The sequence below is a fragment of the Trichoderma reesei genome, assembly GCF_000167675.1.
Source record: "Trichoderma reesei QM6a unplaced genomic scaffold TRIREscaffold_8, whole genome shotgun sequence".
NCBI lineage: Eukaryota > Fungi > Ascomycota > Sordariomycetes > Hypocreales > Hypocreaceae > Trichoderma > Trichoderma reesei.
Window position 1 is genome coordinate 498,951 of NW_006711155.1, and position 21,679 is coordinate 520,629.

Genomic DNA, 21,679 nt, shown 5'->3' on the forward strand with positions numbered 1-21,679 from the left:
GACGCAGCCAAGGTGGGAGGGATGGGAACTGAGTGGAAACGGATAGCGAGCATGGATTTTGATCCATTGTTGGTGCCAGCGTGTGCCTTGTCGTCGTCTGAGCAGGGCAGGGCTTCAACATGAGGGTTCGGGGGATTTGAGGGGAATATTTGGACAGCGGGATCAACGAGGGCGCACACGGCTGCGCCTCGTCTTCTTCTTCTTGCTTGAGCATGACGGGAGTTTGGAAGGAGGATAGTGCTTTTGGCTATGGCAGTTTGGGCCGGCCTGGGGTTATAATTGTAATCGTCATGAGCGAGCAGGGTATTTTTTTTTTGTTTTCTTTTCGCTATGAGTCTTGAATGCAGTTGCTTCTATCCGCTATCACTCTGTGTGAGTTAGGGTTCACTTGAGGACTATGGCAGCGAAGGTCATTGCATTGTCTGCTAGAAGGTGAGCGAGTTTTCTCTCCTTGATGCTTCTTGACTAGGTTGTTCACAGCAGGTAAGCATGAGCATATCTTCTCCGCCTTTGATTTCTCCTCGACACCCAACGAGGAGGTATTGAATGTTACGGGTGTAGCGTGGTCCAGGGGTTCACACCCGAGCTACGAAGCCACGTTACATTCTACGTATAAAACCGTCCCGCAACCGGCAATCATCGGACAGTAGAATTCGTGATTCGAAGCTCTTGGTTTTTTCAACTACTAGCATGATCAAAGTAGTGAGAGTATCAAATTCGAATTCACACTTGATGTATGCGTAATTGGTAAGCAGCCCTATGGAATTAGCTTACGGAGTAAGCAAGGCGGGAAATATCCATATCCAACAAGGGGCACTGCTCGCTTGAAGTTTGTTTTTGTTTCTGACGCTGGGATTTGATTGGGCACGGGAGTTGTCTGTTTTGAAGCTTTCTGTGCCCGGTCAGATCTTGCAGGGTTTCCTGTTGCCCGTTTCGGCTGTGCTGAGGTATGAGATTTTAACTTTTCCTTTTGCTCTTTTTGCGCCTTTGCTTATGCTCTGTTCCGTATCCTGCCTCAACGAGAGACTTGGTAATGGTTATGGTCAAGCCCCTGATCATTGTCTTTCTGAACCAAAGGTTGTCACATCTGTTCGTCATCGAGAGAGTGAGGGCCGCTGTTATCCGCGTCTCAAGAGCTGTGCATTTATTTTCACCAGGCACCAGAAGGAGCGGAGAGACTCCTCTATAACGCTTGGCAGGTTTTATTAAATCAGACAGAAGCGATAAGCAACCTACATATTATGGGGCATGGTAAAAGAGAGACGGCACGGGAAGGAAAAAATGTCATTGTGATAAGCGTGAGCGGGAAGTATGTTTTGTTGGGAACGAGTTGACCTCCCTGATTTGGGCTTGTGGGATGGAGTTGGTATGAAAGCTACGAAGATTATATTCTTCACCTTTCCTGGATCATGTGGGATTCGTGATTGAAAGGGTCTTTTGGTTAGGCGGTTGGGAAGTAATTGATGATGGCTTACTAGGTACGATTGTAGAAGTCCCGAGGCAGAGAGAGGCAAGACGGCGGGTTCAGGGGACGTGGGCTTTTGAATGGGTTACTGTGATAAGCAGTGTCTTGTTACGGTGTTATTACTTGCACAGTCTCTGTGACTTTGTTTCGCGAGGTTTTTTTTGTACATGTGAATGAACAGAAAGCCACAAGAGCTCCAGACAGAGGAGGGCACGGATTGGCAGCATGTCTCCAGCGGCGTTTCTTACATCAGACGGGATATATGCTCACCATCATGACAAACAGTGACATTCACATCATCATCATCATCCTTTCCAAAAGAATGAATGAGAAGAACGGTGAAGGAAAATAAGCAAAAAAGGTCCACCAGCCGTGTTCGAAAGTCCACTGACGCAACACTGCCCCGTGACGGGAGGATGCTGCAAGGGAGGGTTGGACGGAAAGGAGTTGCGGCGCGGATTGATACTTTTATAGGTAATACAAGGTATTGGGGTAACTTTGATTTTGATTTTTTTGACAGACTAGATGGGATGGATAACACGGTTATTGGCGGGAATGTATGTATTATGTTTCGTATTTTTTTAACTGGGGTATAGATTGTCTGGGTATGTTAACGGACGCATGTCCAGGTGTGTTCTGGGCTTTGATAACAGCAGTGGACGACATGTTCACTTTCCATCACTAGGATCTGAAGAATCTATTTTACCTTTTAACAGAAAAGAAGAGTAGTCCTGGAGATTCGAAAGGGCTTGACACATGACAATGTTCAACGGACGACGGAAAATTTAGCAAAGGGCGGTTTCAGAGCTGAAATGTCGGGCTGCATGGGAGGACCCCGGACCCCGCCCCTATGCATTTCAGCTTTTGGCAGCGGGAAGCTAAGGGCATGAGAGAAGAAAAAGGGAGTCTTGCTCCGAGAGAGAGGCTGTTTTCATTGGACTGCTACAAAGTGGTTGGGCATGAATCTAGGGTGATTGGTGCGGTGTGTGTGTGTTTTGGGAGTAGGGTGGTTATTGTCAAGGGGGGGGGAGAGGAAGAGAAGTTAGGCTGTCAGACTGATATTTGCACTTTTTTTTTGTGTTACGGTGATGCTTATTTCTTGATATTGTATATGCCATTAATTACTAAATGTTTTTTGCTTGTAGGACTGGCAGAGTCAATTCTAAGAAGAGGTATCAAAAACTTTCCATGTATCGTGTCTCCCCAACCAAACGCCACCGGTTGCTTCCTATCAAAGCAGTATGCATGTCGTCTTTTCCCCCCATGTTGAATGTATGTATGTGCTGGTCCAATTAAAAAAAAAAAAAAAAAAAAATAAACCCTAGCATATCCTCTCCTCTGTAAAGCAGCAAATCATCATGCTCGAGCATCTCCCCCAAGATAAACCAGCTTTCATCATGACGAAGCCCTGATAGGTCTCCTCGCGGTAAACACCATCGTCCTCCCAATAATCTGCACATCCACCTCTCCGAAATTCCTCCTCAGCCCCTCCTCAAACACGGCCCTCGTGTCCTTCCAATTATCAAAGATGCCCTTTGAATTGTAAATCGTCATCAGCCGTCTCGCCAGCCAGTTCATCGGCCTCTCCTCCCCCAAGATGGTCGTCCCGACCAGGACGCCTTCATCGGCAACATACTCCCTCAACAGGTCAAACACGCGGTTCTTGCTCTCTGGCGGGCCCGCTAGACAATGCAGTAGATAGAAGACGCTGATGGAATCAAACTTCTCCTCGCTGGGGGGCAGCGCTGGGAGGAGAGTCGCGGGGTCGGTGACGTCGGCGACGACGGAGCGGATTTTGACGGCGGGCTGGGCGGCGGCGATGCGGGCGGCGGCGAGGTCGAGCGTGTGGGGGTTGAGGTCGAGGAGGACGATTTCGCGGCAGGGCGTCGTCGTCGTCGTCGTCTTGTCGTTGGTGCTGGTGTTGTTGGTGCTGGAGGACTTGAGGGCGTGGGCGGGATAGTAGCCCGTGCCGACGCCGACGTCGAGATGCCGGCGGCCGAGGGAGGACTGGAACAGGGGCAGCTGGACGGCCGTGGTGGAGCAGTGCCAGGCGTACGAGTTGGAGATGCTGAGGACGACGAGGTCGTAGAGCTTGAGGAGGAAGGGGGTGTATGTGGAGGAGCCGGCGTTTTGGGCTGGGGGGGTTGCTGCTGCTGCTGCTGCTTTGTCCATGGTGTTTGTGATGATGAGAGCAGTGATGATTTATAGTGGAAAGGGGGCTTATGACGGAGAAAAGGAGATGAGATGGAGTGGCCGAGTTTGTGAAAGAAAGAAGAGTAAGAGCGTTGTCTTATATGGAGACTGATATGCCTTGTTGGCAAAGGACAGTGGCAGAAGCCAACATATGAACAAGGCCCGGTTTGGTATTAATGTTAGGCCCGAAGAGTCTGTGCTTTTTCAAGAGTTGGTCGCAAGATACCAACAAAAAGGACTTGAATCAGCGAAAGACGCCCGTCTGACCGCAGCCTCGGGATCCCGTTTCGGCCAGGGTAGTGAGGTAAGGGCAAACTCAAAGGAAGGCAAAAGAGGCGTAAGAAGTAGACAGGGCCCCGAAAGATGTGACGGGATCAGAGGGCTGTCAAGTCAGAATCAGATAAGGCTGTTATGATGGTGCCGCCCCAACGGAAACGAGGTAAGACGTGATGGATGGGTCAGATGTAAGAGAGATTGTGGGCTCGTCTGAGCATGTCCGTCTTTGTACTGTCCGTCTGTCTGTCTGTCTCTCTCTCTCTCTCTCTCTCTCTCTCTCTGTGTGTGTGTGTGTGTGTGTGTGTGTGTGTGTGGTGACACGGCCAAGTTGAGCTGATGGAGATGAGAGTCGATAAGAGTTGGAGACTGGGGCGACAGGGGGGGGGATGATTGTGTGTATGGTTTGCGTGTGTGTATGTGTATGTGTGAGAGAGTGAGAGAGAAGGAGTCCCATCTGGCGGGCATCTCGGGAGATGCTGGGCCGCTAGGGATGGGTTGTTGCTTGTCAGTCTGGTCCACACGGCATGTCAGTCAGTCTCTCTGCTAAATCGGATCGTTGCCGTTTGTGTCCATATTGGAGCTCCATATTGGAGCTTCTAGACTTTTATGCAAACCTCCGTACATACCCCGTATAGACATGAGTTGTAGGTATGTAGTCGTAGTCTGCAGTAGTAGTTGTATTACTCCCTACTTTCCTACTCCCTGACAACCTGAACAGAGCAGTTTCCGGTCAAGGCAACTCTATCAAACAAACTGCTTTTAGATAGAGTATGTGATATAGCTATTATTTGATCTCCAAAAAGGAGAATTAGAAAATGAAAATATCAGAAAAATAGAAGATCAAAAGGGAAAAAAAAAAGAAAGGAAAAGGTGAAGGAGAAAAGAAAAAAAAAGCGGCCGGAGCCAACCATGTAATCGCCGACCGACACGGAGCCGAAAGGGATTAAAAATTAAAAAAAAAGCCAATGTGACCTAATCAGGCAGGATTCTGCGCGACAACGCGCGGAATCTTGCATCGGCCTTCCAATGCGGTCAAGCTCTGTTTTTCTATTCAACCTTTCTCCAACCCTTTCTTCCCCCTTCTCTCCATCACAGACTAACACTCCAACTAGCATCACTCACTATATCCTTCTCCCTATAGCCGTCCATGCTAAGACAGCTAGTATGTATATCTCTTCTATTGTTTCTTCAGAAGGGGGACGCCAATCTCGGACACTAACACCTGGACCGAATAAATCCGGAGCAAGTGTTCCCAAGGGCATCAAAAATGTCAAGACTTTAGAAAATTAAAAAAGTTCCTCGACTCCGTTGCCAAGCTCACACTTGTTAGTGAGAAAATGCATAATAAACAGGAGCTTCACCTACCTATCTTTTTTTCAGCTTTGCGCCGCTTGCAGCTCCATGGACCAGTCGGCTTGTGCCTGGGCGTCACTGGTGGCTTGACCTTTTCTTCTCCATCTACTATTTTATATTGAGCAAGCTACTACTCTATGGAGCGGCGGCTTTGCTATCAAAAGTGGTCTGGTTTGTTTTGGAGTCGTGGCCTTTCTTTTTTTTTTTTCCCGCTTGGGGGGGTCTGAAGAACCGAGGTTGTTTGAACAATCTCTCAGCTCTCACTTGTCACTTGTCAACAGACTTACAGTACTACCTTACTCTCTCCTTACCTACCCAGGCTGATCTGTCTGTGCATCCATGTCGTGCCAATTGCCCGAAAAGAACACTCACATAAACCGTAATCCGTCCGTCGGTACCGTCAATGTAACAACACCATGTCATGCCAGCATACGCACGCTTGCACGGGCGTCAATGAGCAGAGGTCATCCATCACCCCGTGTCACCGCTTGCAACTTTGAGGTCCCCCCCCTTCTCAACCTCCTTTCTTCTCAACCTTCTTTCTTCTCACATGCAGCCGTGGCAGCCAGATCGACGTCGAAGAGGAACGTGACACGTCTGATTCTTCTTCTTGGAAAACCCCAAGCACCGGCAGCCAGTCACTTGTACCTACTATGGGCCTCACAGTCTCCCAGTAACGCCCTCGTAGACGAGCACCCCTTCAAATAGCAAAACCTCAGACGCTCGTCATCCCTCTCCACGGCACTCAGCATCAAACATCTTGGGATCCCTTCGCCATAGGTAACCTCTTTTGTTCTTTGCTCTATAGTTTCCATACTCCGTAAATAGTAAGTCGCCCGCAACCGACGCGTCATCGCAAACTGCTCCCCCCCCAATCTCATCTGTAGCACTCCGTCTCAGCCACCTTTGCCAAGCGCTGTGATACACTCCCACTCCTTTCCCCCCTGCCTCACAGCTCGTCCTTACCCGAGTCCTTGGGAGCAGCGGGCTCCTCGTCCTCGCACGCCGCCGGGGTTCCCACCTCCATCTTGTACACGCACTTCTCCGCCTCCGTCACCCTCCAAATCTCCTCCTTCTCCGCGCACCCGAGCCAGACGTTGGTCTTGCGCTGGGGGCCGTTCCAGCACGTCTGCCCGTTCTCGTACCGCAGCACCATCCGCGGCCCGCTGCCGAGGCTCTTGCCGTCGACCCTCTCGTCCTCGTCCGCCATGGCAATCTCGATGCGCTCAAAGTTGCCCATATTGGTCGCCGCGTGGCCCTTTTTGGACTTTTGCATCGTCTTGTCCAGCCAGCACAGCTCGTACGTGTACTCGCCGGCGTCAATCTCGGCGCACTTGCCCTTGAGGGACCGGAAGATGCCAGACGGTCCGTAGTCCTTGTCGAGGTCCGTCTTCTCCTGCTGGAGCTCCCTCTCCTTGTTGCCGAGCTCCTGGTCGGCTGCCTCGACCGCCTCCCTGGCAGCCCTGGCGGCGCTGGATTCCGACCCGGTCTTGGCCTCGTCGGCAATCATGCCATTGTCCATCAGCCACTTGCGAATGACCCGAATCTTGTCGTGAATGACGCCGCGGATGAACGGGGGGATGTAGGCGTCAAAGTTGTAAACTAAGATGAAAACACATCAAGTCAGCAGGCAGCCAAAACACACAGAGGTGCAATACACCATGAAGAAAAAAAAGAAAAAGGAGAAAAAGCGACAGCAGAGCGACAATTGAGATATAAGCTGATTGTGCTTACGAATGTCAGTGTCATCATGGAGCTCGTCAAAGGCCTTCCAGTTGACCCCGTTGGTCTCGTCGTCCTCCTTGAGGATCTCGCGAATGTCCGACTCGAGGAACTCCAACTGGTCGGCCGACGCCTCGCGCGCCGCGTAGTCTTCGTACGCCTGGACCGCAGCCTTGACTCCTTCATCCTTGATGTCCGGGTTGTGGCCGTCCTTGAGCTGCTTGAGGATCGCCTCGAGCTCGTCCCTCTTGCCGCGCAGCACCTCGCGGTCCTCCGTCACCAGCCGGAGAGCCTCACGCAGCTCCTCCACGCGCTCCTTGGCGAGGCCGACGAGCACGCCGAGCTTGCCGCCGGCGCCGCCTTCACTCTTGACTAGCTTACCTTGCTCTTCGCTCTGCACCTGGTCGTATTTGCGCTGCAGCTCCTCCTTCTGGGCCGAGAGGTCCTTAATGTCCTTTTCCAGCGCCGTGATGCGAGCCTCAGCCAGCCGAAGTAGCCCCTTGGCCTCCTTGATCATCTCCTGCTTCTTGACAATCGCCCTGGCCACGTTCTTCTTCCGCTCGTCTGCCAGCCGCCGGTGCTCCTTCCCAATCGGCCCACAGCGGTTCTCGCACTTGATGCCGGTGGGATGGTTGTGCTCGTCCGTGCCATCACAGCAGACGTCGTAGTCACACACGCCGTCGTTGACGTAGGAAAAGGGAATGTAGGCCCCGATGTGGCCCTTGTTCTGGCACCAGAAGCCGGGCAGGGAGCGGGTGGCATTGGTGGTGCCCGAGGGGCTGCCAATCAGGGGCTGCTCGGGGGAGAGAGGGTCGATGAAGGCGCAGGCCGCGGTGCCGGGCTCGTCGGAGCCGTCGGGGCAGTCGCAGGTGTTGTCGTTGACGCGGTCCCAGGGGATGGTGATGGAGGGGTTGGCGATGCAGGTGAAGGAGTCCTTGTTCTGGTAGTAGGAGACGACTGTTGGGGATTTGGGGTTAGCGGTTGGACATGTGAACGCCAATTGGCATCAATTGGAGCTGAAAGAGGCTCTCAGGAACAGTCTGGCTGGGCTGGAGCCTCCCGACTGCCGTGATGTCGTCCGGATAGCATCAACTCACACTCTGGCCCGACTCCGCGCGGCACGCTGCCAGCAGCAGCCACAGTCCAGCACACGGCGCCCAGCAGCGCCAATGACGCCGGACGCTGCATCTTGAATGGGGAAAAAAGCAGCAAAAGAAAAGAATAACAAACAAAGTGCCCAAAAGCAGCAGTCGAGAGGAGGATTGGCTGATGACCCTGAGAGTGGCTTGAAGAAGCCCAAGCCAAAGCTGTCCCCAAGAGGTACAAGTAGTAGTAGACAAAGTGGCAGCTGTCTGTCCCTCTTGCTCCTTCCCCCCCCCACTGAGCCTGGCCCGGGTGGAGCACCAAGGATGGCAGCTTGACTGCTGGCCGGCAGAACACCGGCAATACTACCAGCTTCATAGAGAAAAACCCCCACAGCGCGGGGTTGCAGAGATGCGATAGTGAACCCCTCCACGTTATATAAAAAAAGAAGGAAAAAAAAAAAAAAAGTTGGCGATACAGAGTATTAAATCCAGCCTCAACACCACCAACCTCACCACTTTGACGCAATCTTTCATCACTTCAGCACAACATGGCCCCTGAAGCCGCGGCTCTCGAGAGCCTCGAGTCTCTCGTCCAGACCGCCTGCGCCCTCCTCAAGCAGCTCCAAGACGTCCTCGCCTCCATCCGCAACAACAACAACCCCCAAGCCTCCTCAACACCAACAGCAACCTCGTCCGTATCAACTCCCCCCCTCGACGCCCTCGCCCTCGCCCGCGACTCCGCGACCCTCATCCGCGCCCACGCCACCAAAGTCTCCCTCCTCCTCATCAACGAGCCCTTCACCCCCAGCGCAATCTCCTCCGTCCTGCGCGAACTCATCGCCGGGCCCATCCCAGGCCTCGTCGCCTCCGTGCAGGCCTGCGACCCCAACGGCTACACTCTGGTCTTCCGCAACGAGCTCGCGTGGTGGTGCCAGCGCGTGCTGGCCGAGCTGGCCGAGCTCTTGCAGAGGATACCCAAGGATGGCAAAGTGCTGAAGAAGGAGAAGGAAGGGTTTGGTGGTGGTGGTGGCGCCGCGGGGGGAGGAGGCTCGGGAAAGGGGAGTATTGCGTCGACGGGAGTGCTCTGGGCTGCGTGCGACAAGGTCGTCGGGCTGGCGAACGGGGGCGTGGGAGGCTTCTTTGTGGACAAGATGGGGGAGTGGAAGGATACGCTTAGCGATATCATGGAGGAGATGAAGGAATGGGGCGACGAGGAGCCCGATGAGGACGACGATGACGATGACGATGAAGAGGAAGACGACGATGGTGGTGTCAGTGATCTCGCAGACCAGGTCGGCTCAACACACATCTCCACCCAATCCATGCTCGACAACCTCATGAACTCCCACCGCACCATCCCCGCCACAGACCCAGACCGCATCCGCCCACGCCTCGAATCCTCCCTCCGCCGTCTGCGCCTCGTCATCCTCCTCTACCAAGCCATCACCAAGCGCCGCATGAAGAAACTCCCTCCCTTTCCTCCTCCTCCTCCTCCTCCTCCTCCCCAAAGCACCAACAAGGACAACATTGCAGAAAGCGACAAGGTCCCCCGCAGACTAGATGAACTATCCGCCCTGCTGCAGAAATTGCCCGATCGATTCGGCGACCTGGCATGTGCCTTTTACGAGCTGCGGCCCGGGGAAATCGACGAGGCCATGGACCAGTGCTTCTTGGATGCGTTTGCCGTCAGCGAGTTGTTGGCTCAGGCGTGGGATGGCAAGAGGGATGAGTTTACCGAGTGGACCGACAAGTTTCGGACGGAGATTAAGAAGGCGTAAAAAAAAAAAAAGCATAGAAGCGTTTATCAAGGTGTGAAGCATGGCAACATTTGAACCAGGCGTGAAGCACAGCAACGTTTGAACCAGGCGTGAATGTATAGGAGCATTCTGAATAGACAAATCTTCTGGACATGCGACATAGAAGCTCATATGACCACGACTCTCAATCGTGTTAGTGCCAACGTGACATTCTTAAAAGAAAAACAAAAGGGGGAAAAGAAGCTTCGTCTTCTTCATCTTGTGATGCCATTGTATTCATAGCAAACATCATCAGCCGCTGAATCCATCCGCTGCACACTATATACCTACGCTGCACCTAAAGCAAACTGCCAGCTTCCAGAACCAGCCCAATCCATTCACACACAAAAAGGCCATTTACTTCATGATAGAGCAAAGAAAAGAAGGACAAGAAAACTCCCATGCCCCCCTGCCGTAACACGCCAGCCCGCCATGGCGGCATCATCAGCATCTACCCTGCACGTCGCCTCTCCCCATTCAATGCGTGGCCTGAGTGGTTTCGTGCGCCAACACGTGAGATTCTCCGAGTCGCTTATCCTCAGCCCCGCCATCTTCCACAGTTGGCGTCTCGGGGGTAATCGTCAGCTCGGGCGTGTCGAGAAAGGGGGGCAGCACCGTCTGGGACGTAGTTTCGGCAGCAGTCGAGGCCGACTCGTTGCTCAAGCCCGACGTTTCCACCCTGAGAGTCCTCTCTACGTGCTCAGCGCTCGTCTCTTCCTCCTTCTCCTCCTCCGGCACCTGAGAAAGCGGCCGGACTGAGCCATCACCCACGTCTCCTTGCTGCATGGAAGAGCCATCATCCAGGTTGACGCCGACAATCTCGGCCAGGCTGCGAAAGTTGAACATGGGCTCGCTCTCCGTCTCGCCGTCGCCGCTTTCACTGCGGCCACCCATGCTCTGTCGCTTGGCCGCCGCGTCCGAGTCGCCAGCCCCCTGCCCGCGAAGGCTGCCTGATGGACTGTCCGCCCCCGACGAGCCAAGGGACGATGCGTTGCTCATATGCCGCAGGTGAGAGCCTCCTCGGCTGCTCGAGGCAGCAATGGGCAGCGACCCCGTCGAGGACGTCTCTGATGCACCTGGCTGGGGCCCGCGATCGACTCCTTTGCCCTTGTCGCCGCTGCTCTCTGCCTTGCTCCCCTCTGCTCTGCTACCGTCAGCCTTGTGCTCTGGGGCATCCACCAGCTTGGATGATGATGACGAGCTCCCCGGCAACGTCAGCTCCAGTCGCAGGTTGCTGGCTGCGCTATTGCCTCGCTTGCGGCCCAGGCCCAAGGAGAGACTACTTCCGCTGGCTCCGCTGACGCCGCCCCCATAGGGATCTTTGCCTTGCTTCTTGAGCGCTTTGCGCTCCGCCTTTTCGCGCTCCTTTTCGCGCTTCTTGGCTTCCTTCTGGAGGTTCTTCTCCACCTTGCGCTTTCGCTCCTCCTCAGCCGCGAGTGACAGCCGTACCGCTTCCATGAACATCATATCCTCAAGTTCGTCCATTCGAGTTCGACGGCCGACGTCTGGGTTCCGGCCCGAACGCGCCTCGTTGGGCTCATGGCCCTCCGCCGTATCGGTTGCCCCGCCGCTGTGTCCTCCGCCAGGGGTGTTGGTGCCGCCGCTGTTCGTCCCGGCATTCCTTCTGCCGAACCTACTCGTGCGTATCCTAGACCGAGACTCGTTGCCCCCAATCAAAAAGGCGGCAGTGTGGAGGGCAGTCGCCGCGGCGGCACGTCGTGCTTGGTGAGCGCGCGCTGTGGCCAGCTTGGTCGCCCAGTCCGGCCGGATGCGGTCCGTGGTGATGACATTGGGTGCGTTGACCGACAAACTATGTGCTCGTCTCCGCCCCGTTGTCGCGGGCGCCGGCGTCAAGGTAGAGTTGAGAGAGCTCTGAGAAGACATGGCGGTGTTTGAAGCCAGGTTAGAAGCAGCAAAGGCCAATCCGCGTCGAAAAGGTGGTGGCTCGTACGTGACGCCAAACTCGGGTTGTTGGCAGTACGGGCATGCGGAAGGTTCCGATATAAGCATCTCCGGGGGGTCCTCGGCCGTGAGACCTTGATTCGGATCTCGTGCCTGGCCGTCGGGGTGGTGCTCAGGAAGATGGGGGTCGGCTCGCTTGATCTGCACAAAGCATTCACTGCATATCGGCTGGTCACAGCACCTGGTGTGGTTGAGGTACGGGGGATAGGTCAAAAAACAGATGGGGCATTCGGTGGCGTCCTTGTACAGATACACCTCGAGCGGCTGGCCGTTGACGAATGGGTCGTGGGGGAGATTGATCTCCCTGGGCGTCAAGTCGGTCGAGGACGCATTGCGGGAGCCCACACTCAAGGCAGCCGCCAACGCCCTCGCCCTGGGCTTGATGGAGCCCTTGGAAGGCCCGGCCGTGGATGGCGATGGCAGAGCGGAGCCACTGCCTGATCCGCTACGATCGGAGGCAGTCGAGAGAGTCCTAGGTCCCATCTCCACCGTCAGGCTATTGAGATTCTGCGTAGGGAGAGAGTCGGGCGGCGGCGGCCGGGGCAGCAGAGCGGGATCTGGAGGAGCATCGGCCGCCGGGATGGGCAGGCCACGAGCGGCCGCGATAAGCTGATGCTCGGCCCAGCTGGGGGACCAGTCCTGGAGGCCACGCCAGAAGGGGGCCAGCTTTCGCTCGATCTAGCTGCAAGTCAGAACGGCTCCTCTGCAGTCAGTCAATAACAGCGTCAACGCACCTGCAGCTGTCGAACAACCGCCTTGTTGAAGTCCTCAGTCCCGACGTAGACGCCCATGGTGACGAGGTAGCCTCCATCAACGTGCTCTTCCCGTATGCTTCGCTCGCGGTCCTGGGCTCGCTGAATTCGCTCCCGCTCCAGCCTCCGAGCTTCGCGTTCCTGCTTGGTCTCACGATGCTCAAACGGAGCATCCGCATTCTCCCTGCTTCTAGAGGCAGAACTGCCCATACTCAGAAAGCTGCGCTCCGTCCTGCCCATCTGGAAGCGCGGATCTGCCAAAATGCCGCGGGCAATATGCGAGTCGAAGCGCCGGTCCCGGCCATCGTTGTGGCCCTCGGGACGGTCGGGGCGAGATTCTCTTGTGTTGTTGTTACCCATTGTGATGATGCTGAGATTCGCAACGCAGTAAAGACGGACTCTAGAAGAATAGAAAGAAAGATAGAAATGGATGGACGAATATCAATAATGTTGAGCGAGAGGGGACACAGGTAGAGAGTAGGTAGTGACACAACGGCCGGCTGGCTGGTCGAGATGCGAGCCAGCACTGCCTGGAGTTGAGCAACGTCTTAATCAGACCTGGTGCGCCTTGGTCCCTATTCTCGAGAGTCGAGAGTCTTTGCACCAAGTACGGCACTCGTCACTGGGCAACACAAACAGCAACAGCTAGAGACGAGCGTCTCGGCTTCCTTGCGATCCGCCGGACACGATGCGAGCTCGACTCAGCGGGGCGCGGCTTCAGACTGCAGCAGACGAGGGCAGAAGTCGCATAGTGGTGTCCGCGACTGAGTTTTCGACGGCAGCCAGTGCCTTTCGGTGCGGCTGATTCAGGGATCAACTGTCCAGGCGCTGTCGTTCGTTGCTCGGCGACTCGACGATGGCGGGTGGCGAACAAGATGGAGCAGCTGGCCAGGCAGAGGGAGGGAGGACGTGCAGCTCCAGCTCCAGCTCAATCCAGACCGTCTGCTGTAAGGTATGTACAAGCGCCGGGTGGCCAGTCGTTGGCTGCGGTCGCAGAGGCACAGGCAGGGAGAAGAGAGGCGGATGGAAGAGGGAAAAGGAAAGGCGATGCGATGCGATGCGATGCGCTGCACTGCGACAGTCTGGCGTTTGCTGGTTTCGTTTCCAGAGGCTGGTTGAAAGCGGGACAACTCAACCTACCTAGGCAAACGACTGATACGATAGCGGCCAGTGCGGGCAGAATCCAGAAGCAGCATCTCCCCCACCTTTTGCCAGCCCTGGAGAGAGAGCATTTGATGGAATAGATACTTTACTAAGGTAGTACTATGGGGGAGCTCCGGCTTGGTTGGCGGGCCGGCCACTCGCACGCAACAAGTACCTCCGCCAGGCGAGGTACAAGGAGCTGAGCCAGCACCCGTTGACTGACTGACTTGGCTTTACATGATGACTCTTCGAGATTGTGCATTCAAATTTGCATTCATGTGTAAATTGTTAGTCATTAGGTATCTACATATCTATACGACTTCTTGCTAAACAACATCAGTTTATTTAGACGGATTAGCCGTCATGTGTCTCCAGGATGCGGGTTGATGCTCTTGAACCACCTGGCAATCCCCTGTAACTCGAGTCCCCACATCCTCCTCCGTAGCAGCCACAGCGGCTCAGGGCGGCTGGAGTGCGGGCAGAGACCACCAGACCGCGAGTGCTGGGATGGATTGATCCGTCAATACAGCGGCGGAGTGCCCCAAGGCGGACTGATGTCGCCTCAACTGAACAGCAACCATGCAATCCATCCTCTCAACTGATCCAGTCAAACACTTGGCCTCAGATACAAACGAATAATCCATCATTATCAGACGATAAACTCTCCCTCGGGGTCTTCATCATCTGGACCTCCAGAATACATAACTACCTACAGAAGTCATTCCAGCGATCCAGTCAGCAGACAAAGTATCGCATAGCCTCGGGGTACCTTCGGGACGGCCGGACTCCCGTCCAACTCGTACGCGTACGTTCTAAGCCCTCCCAGCTTGTGAACCAGCCAAACAGAAGCACAGCAGCTCCAGAGAAATCAAGCTTCGTGATGACGGGCTTGCCCGTTCTCCTTGGGTAGTATTTACTACTAGGTGAGGGTAGTATGGATGTTCAAAGGCTGGCTTTATTGCTTACATGTACCTGAGCGTAAAATCCAAATACTACACCCGACGAAATTGCGTATAGACCATGACAGTGCAAGCAACTCACTGTACATTCCAAGTTTCAATTGGATTTTGTAGACAGAATTCGGCCTTTTCATGTCTTAGAGCTGACTCCTCTCGTTGACTTTAGGTTACGAGGCACGCACTAACCGTCCAAAGACTCCCGGAACCGGCCACTTGCAGTATCACTATCGTGCTTTGTTTCCATACACATGGAATTAAAGGAAGAGGTCAAAGGCCGTTAGCCAACAATCCTTCGCTTGCCGACATGTACGCGCCGTGAATGTAGCGGTGTGGCTTGCAGATGTTCATAGGATCCAAAACCTGTCAGCATGCCTTGTCTTTTTGTTTCAAAGGAGTCGATACCTCGGTATTTCACCGTGATTCTGTAGACGCTCAAGAAGCACTGTGTATACTTGAGTTGTAGTCGTTCATGATGAGATCATTGATCGGCACGCCGGCGAGTCAACGTCATCAGCGCGCATGTGATAGAATTGCGTCTCGGCTCCGATCCCGCCGTGCAAAACATCCAGTCGTGCATTTAGCCGGTCAAGGGTGGTTCGGTTGGGACAACTCCAAGATACCTGTATTCGCACTCGTATGTATGTTTTTCCCCAAATAGCAGGGCAATGTGATCACTACGCTTCCGCCAAATAAGCTACTGTAATTCCAGCGCAAATCTATATGCTATCTAAGATACTAGGTAGTTGGTGCCGTTGATGCGTCTAAAGTAACAATGCCCCCGGGGTATCTCGACTAAACAAACACCATGCCCATACAATACGAACCAACTCCTTTCCAATGCTCTTCTATATGAGTCTCCATCATCTTGCCCAATCTACCTTCTAGGCGCCCATGCTTGCAGCCAATCCCTCATCTTATCCACATTGGCCTTTTCAAACTCAGCAGCAGCAACGCACCATTCTAGATCCCAACCCTTCTCGGCCGCCACCAGCTCCGCCAGCTTGCGGCTCTTCTGGCTCGTCTCATCAACACAAAAGTAGCATGGCTGCGAGGCATCAAGCGCCCCGCCAAGGAACGGCTTGACAAGAGGCAGCGCTGCCGCGGCAGATGACCCCTTGGCTTCGAGGCCAAGGTTTGCCCGTCCAGTCTTGCACCATTCGTTGGCGCAATGCGGCTTCCCACATCCCGCCATCAGCTGGCTGAGATATCGCCTCTCGATTCTCCGCCGCAGGGCTTTGCCATCAGGGTCATGCATGCTGACATACAGAGGCCCGAAGCACAATGCGCAGAGGCCAATGTCGTTGCCTGGAGGCTTGACTGGAGAGCCCGCCGTGCCAATCTGGCCTTTGGCGCCGACGCCGTACAGCGTCCTCCCGCAGTTGACGTTCCGGCAGACCAAGGGCTTGGCCCGGCTCACCTTGTCGAGTTCATGGTGTTTGAGATGCGTTTCCATGTCTCGCAAACGGATAATCTTGTCGCACAGATGGCACTCTGTCGTACGAGCCCCGTCTGCCAATTCGTGAGCTGTCATTCCCGAGAGAACCACCTCTGGCGACGGGTTGAAGGGATCGCCTTCCTGGGGAACTTCGAGATGACAAAAGCGGCAGAGGATAATCTTCCCCGGGCACACGCTGGTGCGGTGGCGGGCGAGATCTGGCAGCGAGTTGGTGGAAAACTCACAGCCCGGACATCCGCGGTCGGTGTGAAACACATCGTCGTGTTTGGCCTTGCCAAAGGGCGAATCTCCGTGCGCCTCATCGTGATCGCAGTGCCAGTGAGCTTCGTACTCGGGCGAGCCTTTTTTAAAAACCGACTTGCACATGGGACAGATGATATTGTTCCTCAGGCAAAAGTTTTGGTGCAGGACCATCGTTCGCTTCGGAACCCACTGTAAGCAATTCGTACATTGCTCTTCGTCTGAGGAATGCTCTTCCTGGTCGAGCTGCATAGCCTCGTCTGCTGATTTCCCCTTGAAAGACGCCGCCTTTGCTCGGATGGTGTAAGTGTAGGCAGTCGAGGTTGCCGGTGCCTTGCCAGAGTTAGGAGCCTGGTAGGCATGAACGGATATAAGTAGGCTCTCAGCATCTTCAAGTTCGACATTAGTCGGCGATATCGTGATGGACTTGACGCCGTCCTGAGCAGGCGCAAAATTTCCAAAGACGTGGACCGAGTCTCGTGGCAATGCCCTCTGCTGGCGCGATCTCGGTGTGACAAAGAGGTCCAGGCTGTCCGCTTCCGAGATGCCGCTGAGAGTAATGACCAATTCTTGCGATCGATCCCAGGAGGGAAGCGTGTAGTCCACGTACTGGCCAGGCATGACTTGCCCTTCGGCGTCTTTCCAGATACTCAACTCGCCGCCCTGAGAGCTGCCAGAAGCCGAGCCCGCTTGACCTTGGGCCATGATCTGGCGCAGAGTTTCTCGGGCTTGCTCTTCGTTGAGGGCTTCGATATCAACCTCCAGATCCGTATCAATAACACAGATGCCATCATCATCAGGCGCAAACTTGTCCACCAGTAGCTTGAACTGCTCTCCTTGTGACCCCTGGACAGGGATGACCGTGTTCTTGGTCAAGGTCGTAAAGTTTTGCCGGAGCTGTCGCTCAAGCAGTGGCTTCCAATCGTCGGGATTATAACCAGCCTCGAGGGGTCGCAACCGCACATACGTTCCTTTGTGGAGCTCTACGGCATGCACTGTAATCCGGCTGCTCGCGGCGCCCGCACTTTGGCTTGCTAGGCTGTCGGGATCCTCAACGTCTATCACATCGGGGGCCGCTGAAAGGCAATCGTTGGGCCCGATGGCAAGAGCCTCGAGGAGCAGCGAACTCAGGCCAATGGTACCCTCTGGGGCAGAAAACTCTCTGATGCCGGCGTAGACAACATTGTGGTTCTTTGGGTTGACGAGTCGAAATATCAAGGGATTGGGCAGCTGCTGCGTCTCCTGTCCGTATGAGTGGCTCGTCCGATAGCTGGAGTCAAAGTAATTGTAGCTGCCGTTGGTAGACGCTGTGGTTCGTGAAGACGAAGCTGAGAGCAGCTGCTGGAGCGCGGAAGGGGGCAGAATGATTTTGTCGCCTGGGAGCCTGCTGCAAGCGGGATCAGAGGGAGGGAGGATGGCAAAGGTGTCGGACCAGCGAAGGGGGGTTGGCTCGTCCATGATGCCGGTATGCTTTTGTAGGTATGTATGTATGAGACGCTCAAGCTCAGAAGATGGTTGGTTATAGGAAAAGATGGTGATTTATAGCTTCAAGTTGTTGTAGTGTCAACGGAAGAGAGGCAGCCAAAGAGGCACAATTGCACCGGAACTGACAAGGAGTGCAAAGAGGTTCCATTTCTAGGTAGGTGACTGTCGCAATATCAAAATGCAGACATGCCTGATTACCTACACGGTTTGGTATGAAGGCGACAGCAGCAAGACGCGGCCAGAATCGCCTCGAGGGGCAATTGCGATAAGTCAGCATTTCCGTCCATTTCTATGGAGCTCTGGAGCTGGGTCGCGCACGTGCGAGATCACGTGATACACAACATTCTGCGTTGACACCTTCCTTCTTCCAAACTTGGCCGCTTGATACGAATACTATACCTACCTACCAAGTGTCAGATGGATCAAGCATCATCCGGACGGCCATTGAACTCGTCACCATCAATACCACTAAACTACTATTGAAAAGAATCACGGGGTGTGTTATTCTGTCCTTTGCCCGCTGCTGACTAACACGCCTGAAAGACGAACCGCTGAAGTGATGCCGCAGGGCCCCGCAAACAAGCCAGCCATCGTGCGACCAAACCGCCGTCTCTCCCCCACGCCCAGGATCTTGCGCATCAAGTCTAGGCGATGGACGGCAGGGCCCCGGTGCATGCAGATCCTGGAGATGGAACGAAAGTGGCAGTATAATTAGTGACCTTGTCGAGGATGGGATGGTGCTTGCAGTCTGCCGCAGTCGAAGCGGTTGGATACCGAAGAGCGAAAGGACTTTGAGTAGTCATCGCAGAGGCATCTCACGGCGACAACATGCTCCTCCTTGGTTCTTCAAAGGAGCTCCCCCGCAGCACATTCAAGTGCGAGGATGGCTGTTGGTGGTGTTGGCTGTGCTTTGCATACCACCAGCAAAGGGAGGGGGAGGGCTGAGAAACTGTGGGGTAAGCATCTACTATGTCGAGGGCGAAGACACAGAGAGGTCTGCAGGTGCTTGTGTTTGTCTTGACTTGACGGCTCCTGGAAGTCAAGGTGCGCTAATCGTTGTCCGCTCTGATTCGTCTCCCAAGATCCCGCCAGATGATGCCAACCTGCCAGATGGGGGCAGCTCCCGCAATGATGAGCCAGGTTGTCAGGCTTCGAGAGACGTTACATACCTACAGTACGGGCGTGCTACGCAAGGTGCGATACATAAACGCATTACGTCTTGGCCGCCCATTCGCCACCAACAGTCCATCCATCCCAGCCGATGATCCTTATCCGCCCAAATCGTTACGAAATCGTTCAATGCTCACCCGGTAGGAGGTTGCTTCGGTGCTTCGGCGCTTCTCCCCTTCGGCTCACCTCACTTCACCTGGTTTGGCCTGGCTCGGTCCCGGTCGACGCAGCCGCCGCTGGCGCTGCTGGCAAGCCTCCCACCAACAGCTCACGTACATACGCTGGACGGTACGGCCTGCCGGTGAAGGCCCCCCATCTTGCTCTGCGGCACACCCCCAATCTGCCGTGCGTTTGGATTGGCCACCATGGCTTGATAAGGAGGACGCCATGGTTGTAGCTGTGAGATTGCCCTGTCTTAGCCAAGAGCCTTAGCCAAGAGCCACAGCCCAGGCGCCGACAAGGTCTCTCTCTTGCTGTATAAGCTTCGGCCACGCCTCACACCATCCTTGCACCAACCTCGCGCAGTGAACAACGAAACCATTCAGGACCAAAGCGTGCAAAGCATTCTATCGTGTAATTTTGAGGTTGCCTTGCTCACTTGCGACGAATCTCCATCGCCCGCAAAGATCCGGTTCCTCTCAGGTCTCGGTGGCCTGACATGAGCTTAGCTAGTACCATCAACGACCCAACGCGATTCGAGATACGGATACTGTCACCATTGGGACCAGACGATTCAGGCACTACCCTCTACGATACTATTCACAATTCGCTCGTCTTGAGACACGTAGTATCCTATCTGCCCATATCGAGTATCGTGAGCCTTGCTGCTACGAGCCGAGCTTTCCGAACTCTCATCCTAGAGACCCCCGGCGTCTTTCGCCATCTTGCCCTCTCTCACATCAAGGCGGTCCAGTTTGAGATTGCCAAGATCGATCATGGAGGCGAGATCTGGCGCAACGTGCAGCTAGATGAAAACCTCACCGAAGATGAGTGAGTGCACGACCACTTCCCCTTGCCACTCCATGTCATGCGTTGCTAAGCTCCATTCCCGCAGCTTCTACTCCGGCCCGTTGAGGGGCATCTTCTCAACGCTTCGGCGACAGAACATCCTGCAGAACGTCCAGACGCTGGTCCTCGACGGCCTCTCCGTCACTTCGGAGCTCTGTCATGAGATTATCAATGACGCCAGCTTCAACGTCCGCATCCTGTCCATCCGCGAAGTCAAGAATTTGAATCACGGCAAGCTTCGCCAAACGCTTCAGTATGCCTGTCGCCCTACTCGGCGGGCGGGTTCTCCCAAGCTCCAGGCACTGTACGTCTTCGGCACCAGGGACATGTTGACTTCCGAACTGCAGTCCAATCCATCCAGGATGTCCATCAGCGCAGGATGGAACAAGAGGAGCCAGAGTGCTCTGGCATCCTCGCTGCAGCACCAAGGCGACGTCTGGTGGCACCACAAGGGCCGCATCCTCCCTCGACCTGTTACTCAAGATTGGGCCAGCTGCATGCTGGCCTGCCAGGGCATCATTGCCTTCGACGCCGTCCTCTGCCACGGGCCACGCCACCGCAACTCGCCGGCCTACACGGGCGGATCGGATCTCGACAGCGCTCCGGCCGTAGCCACCTACTCTCTCGCCGGATGCGAGGGCTGCCACGACGCACCAGAAGGCGTCACTCGTCCAGACAGCAGAAACGTGGCCAGCCTACCACTGTTGGCCCCGCTGCCTATCCTTTCTTCCTCCCTCCGCGCTGCGACCAAGCCCAGAGATCCATGTAGCTCCTTTGTGCCTAGGTGTTTGGACTGCATCCGCGAGCGATATTGCCTCAGTTGCGACAGGTGGTGGTGCGAGTCGTGCTATCAGCTCCCCGGCCAGAGCTCAGGGATCACCATTGTCGACGACGACACGGTCGACAGCCTCGGCGATCTGGATCTCGCGACTCCGACGATGAAACTCAAGGTACGAAACGGTTTCTGTCCCTTGTGCTCCCGCGTCTCATCCCAAAAGGAAACGGACAAAGGCAGTTGAAGAAAGAGGGGGATTTTGAGAAACAGAGCAAGAGGAGGAGGATGACGCAAGAATCCTGCGACAGAACGAGCCGGTGATGGATTGGAGCAGCCGATCAGGCCAGTCTCGAAGACAGACCTCTCGAATTTGTACGCAGCGTTTGTTCCCCTGCCCCACCCCGATGATGCTACGACTGCAGAAACGGAGGCATCATTGTCATTGAATTGCGTTATCTTGACGGGAAGAGTAGTCTTGCTAACTGTTCCCATCGCAGTCACTGTTGTCCAAGAGCTGCTGGGAATGCGGTAGCAACGTGAGCATTCCCCCCTGCTTCACCCATAAACCCTTCTTTTACAAAAGAGAGAGCTGCTAAACAGGAAAAACCATGATGCTGCAGTGCGAAACTTGTATCAACAGTACCCAGCGAGTGTGCAAGAAGTGCTGCGCAGGATATTGCCTCATTCACAATGAAGGATGTTCGGTGAACCATGTAAGCTGCCCAGCCACCACTTTAGGAGGAGAGTCACGGAGTCAGCTAACACGACGACCAAAGTGCGATTGTACGGTGCCCCATTCTTGGGAAGCGTTGAATAACAATCCTACTGTAGAGTAATTG

General features: G+C 54.7%; 5 protein-coding genes across 5 annotated transcripts; 2 read left to right on the forward strand and 3 right to left on the reverse strand.

Moving 5' to 3' along the window:
• Window positions 1–2,860: 2,860 nt before the first annotated feature.
• TRIREDRAFT_32293 (uncharacterized protein) lies at window positions 2,861–3,583 on the reverse strand (the record flags this gene model as incomplete). Its single annotated transcript, XM_006964794.2, has 1 exon — window positions 2,861–3,583. A coding segment is annotated over one exon (723 nt), but the record flags the coding sequence as incomplete, so codon positions are not given.
• A 2,653-nt stretch (window positions 3,584–6,236) lies between these two features.
• Window positions 6,237–8,197, reverse strand: TRIREDRAFT_77539 (uncharacterized protein; the record flags this gene model as incomplete). The annotated part of the gene is made up of 3 exons (XM_006965048.1): window positions 6,237–6,889; window positions 7,022–7,966; window positions 8,107–8,197. 3 exons carry the CDS (start codon window positions 8,195–8,197, stop codon window positions 6,237–6,239), a joined length of 1,689 nt encoding a protein of 562 aa, XP_006965110.1.
• A 601-nt stretch (window positions 8,198–8,798) lies between these two features.
• Window positions 8,799–9,872, forward strand: TRIREDRAFT_30478 (uncharacterized protein; the record flags this gene model as incomplete). Its single annotated transcript, XM_006964792.2, has 1 exon — window positions 8,799–9,872. A coding segment is annotated over one exon (1,074 nt), but the record flags the coding sequence as incomplete, so codon positions are not given.
• Window positions 9,873–10,367: 495 nt separating this feature from the next.
• On the reverse strand, window positions 10,368–12,964 carry TRIREDRAFT_60951 (uncharacterized protein; the record flags this gene model as incomplete). The annotated part of the gene is made up of 3 exons (XM_006965049.1): window positions 10,368–10,508; window positions 10,569–12,530; window positions 12,587–12,964. The coding sequence occupies 3 exons, from the start codon at window positions 12,962–12,964 to the stop codon at window positions 10,368–10,370; spliced, it is 2,481 nt and encodes an 826-aa protein (XP_006965111.1).
• Window positions 12,965–19,715: 6,751 nt separating this feature from the next.
• TRIREDRAFT_60887 (uncharacterized protein) lies at window positions 19,716–21,676 on the forward strand (the record flags this gene model as incomplete). Its single annotated transcript, XM_006964895.1, has 5 exons — window positions 19,716–20,047; window positions 20,112–20,393; window positions 20,466–20,949; window positions 21,338–21,376; window positions 21,461–21,676. 5 exons carry the CDS (start codon window positions 19,716–19,718, stop codon window positions 21,674–21,676), a joined length of 1,353 nt encoding a protein of 450 aa, XP_006964957.1.
• Between the last annotated feature and the right edge of the window lie 3 nt (window positions 21,677–21,679).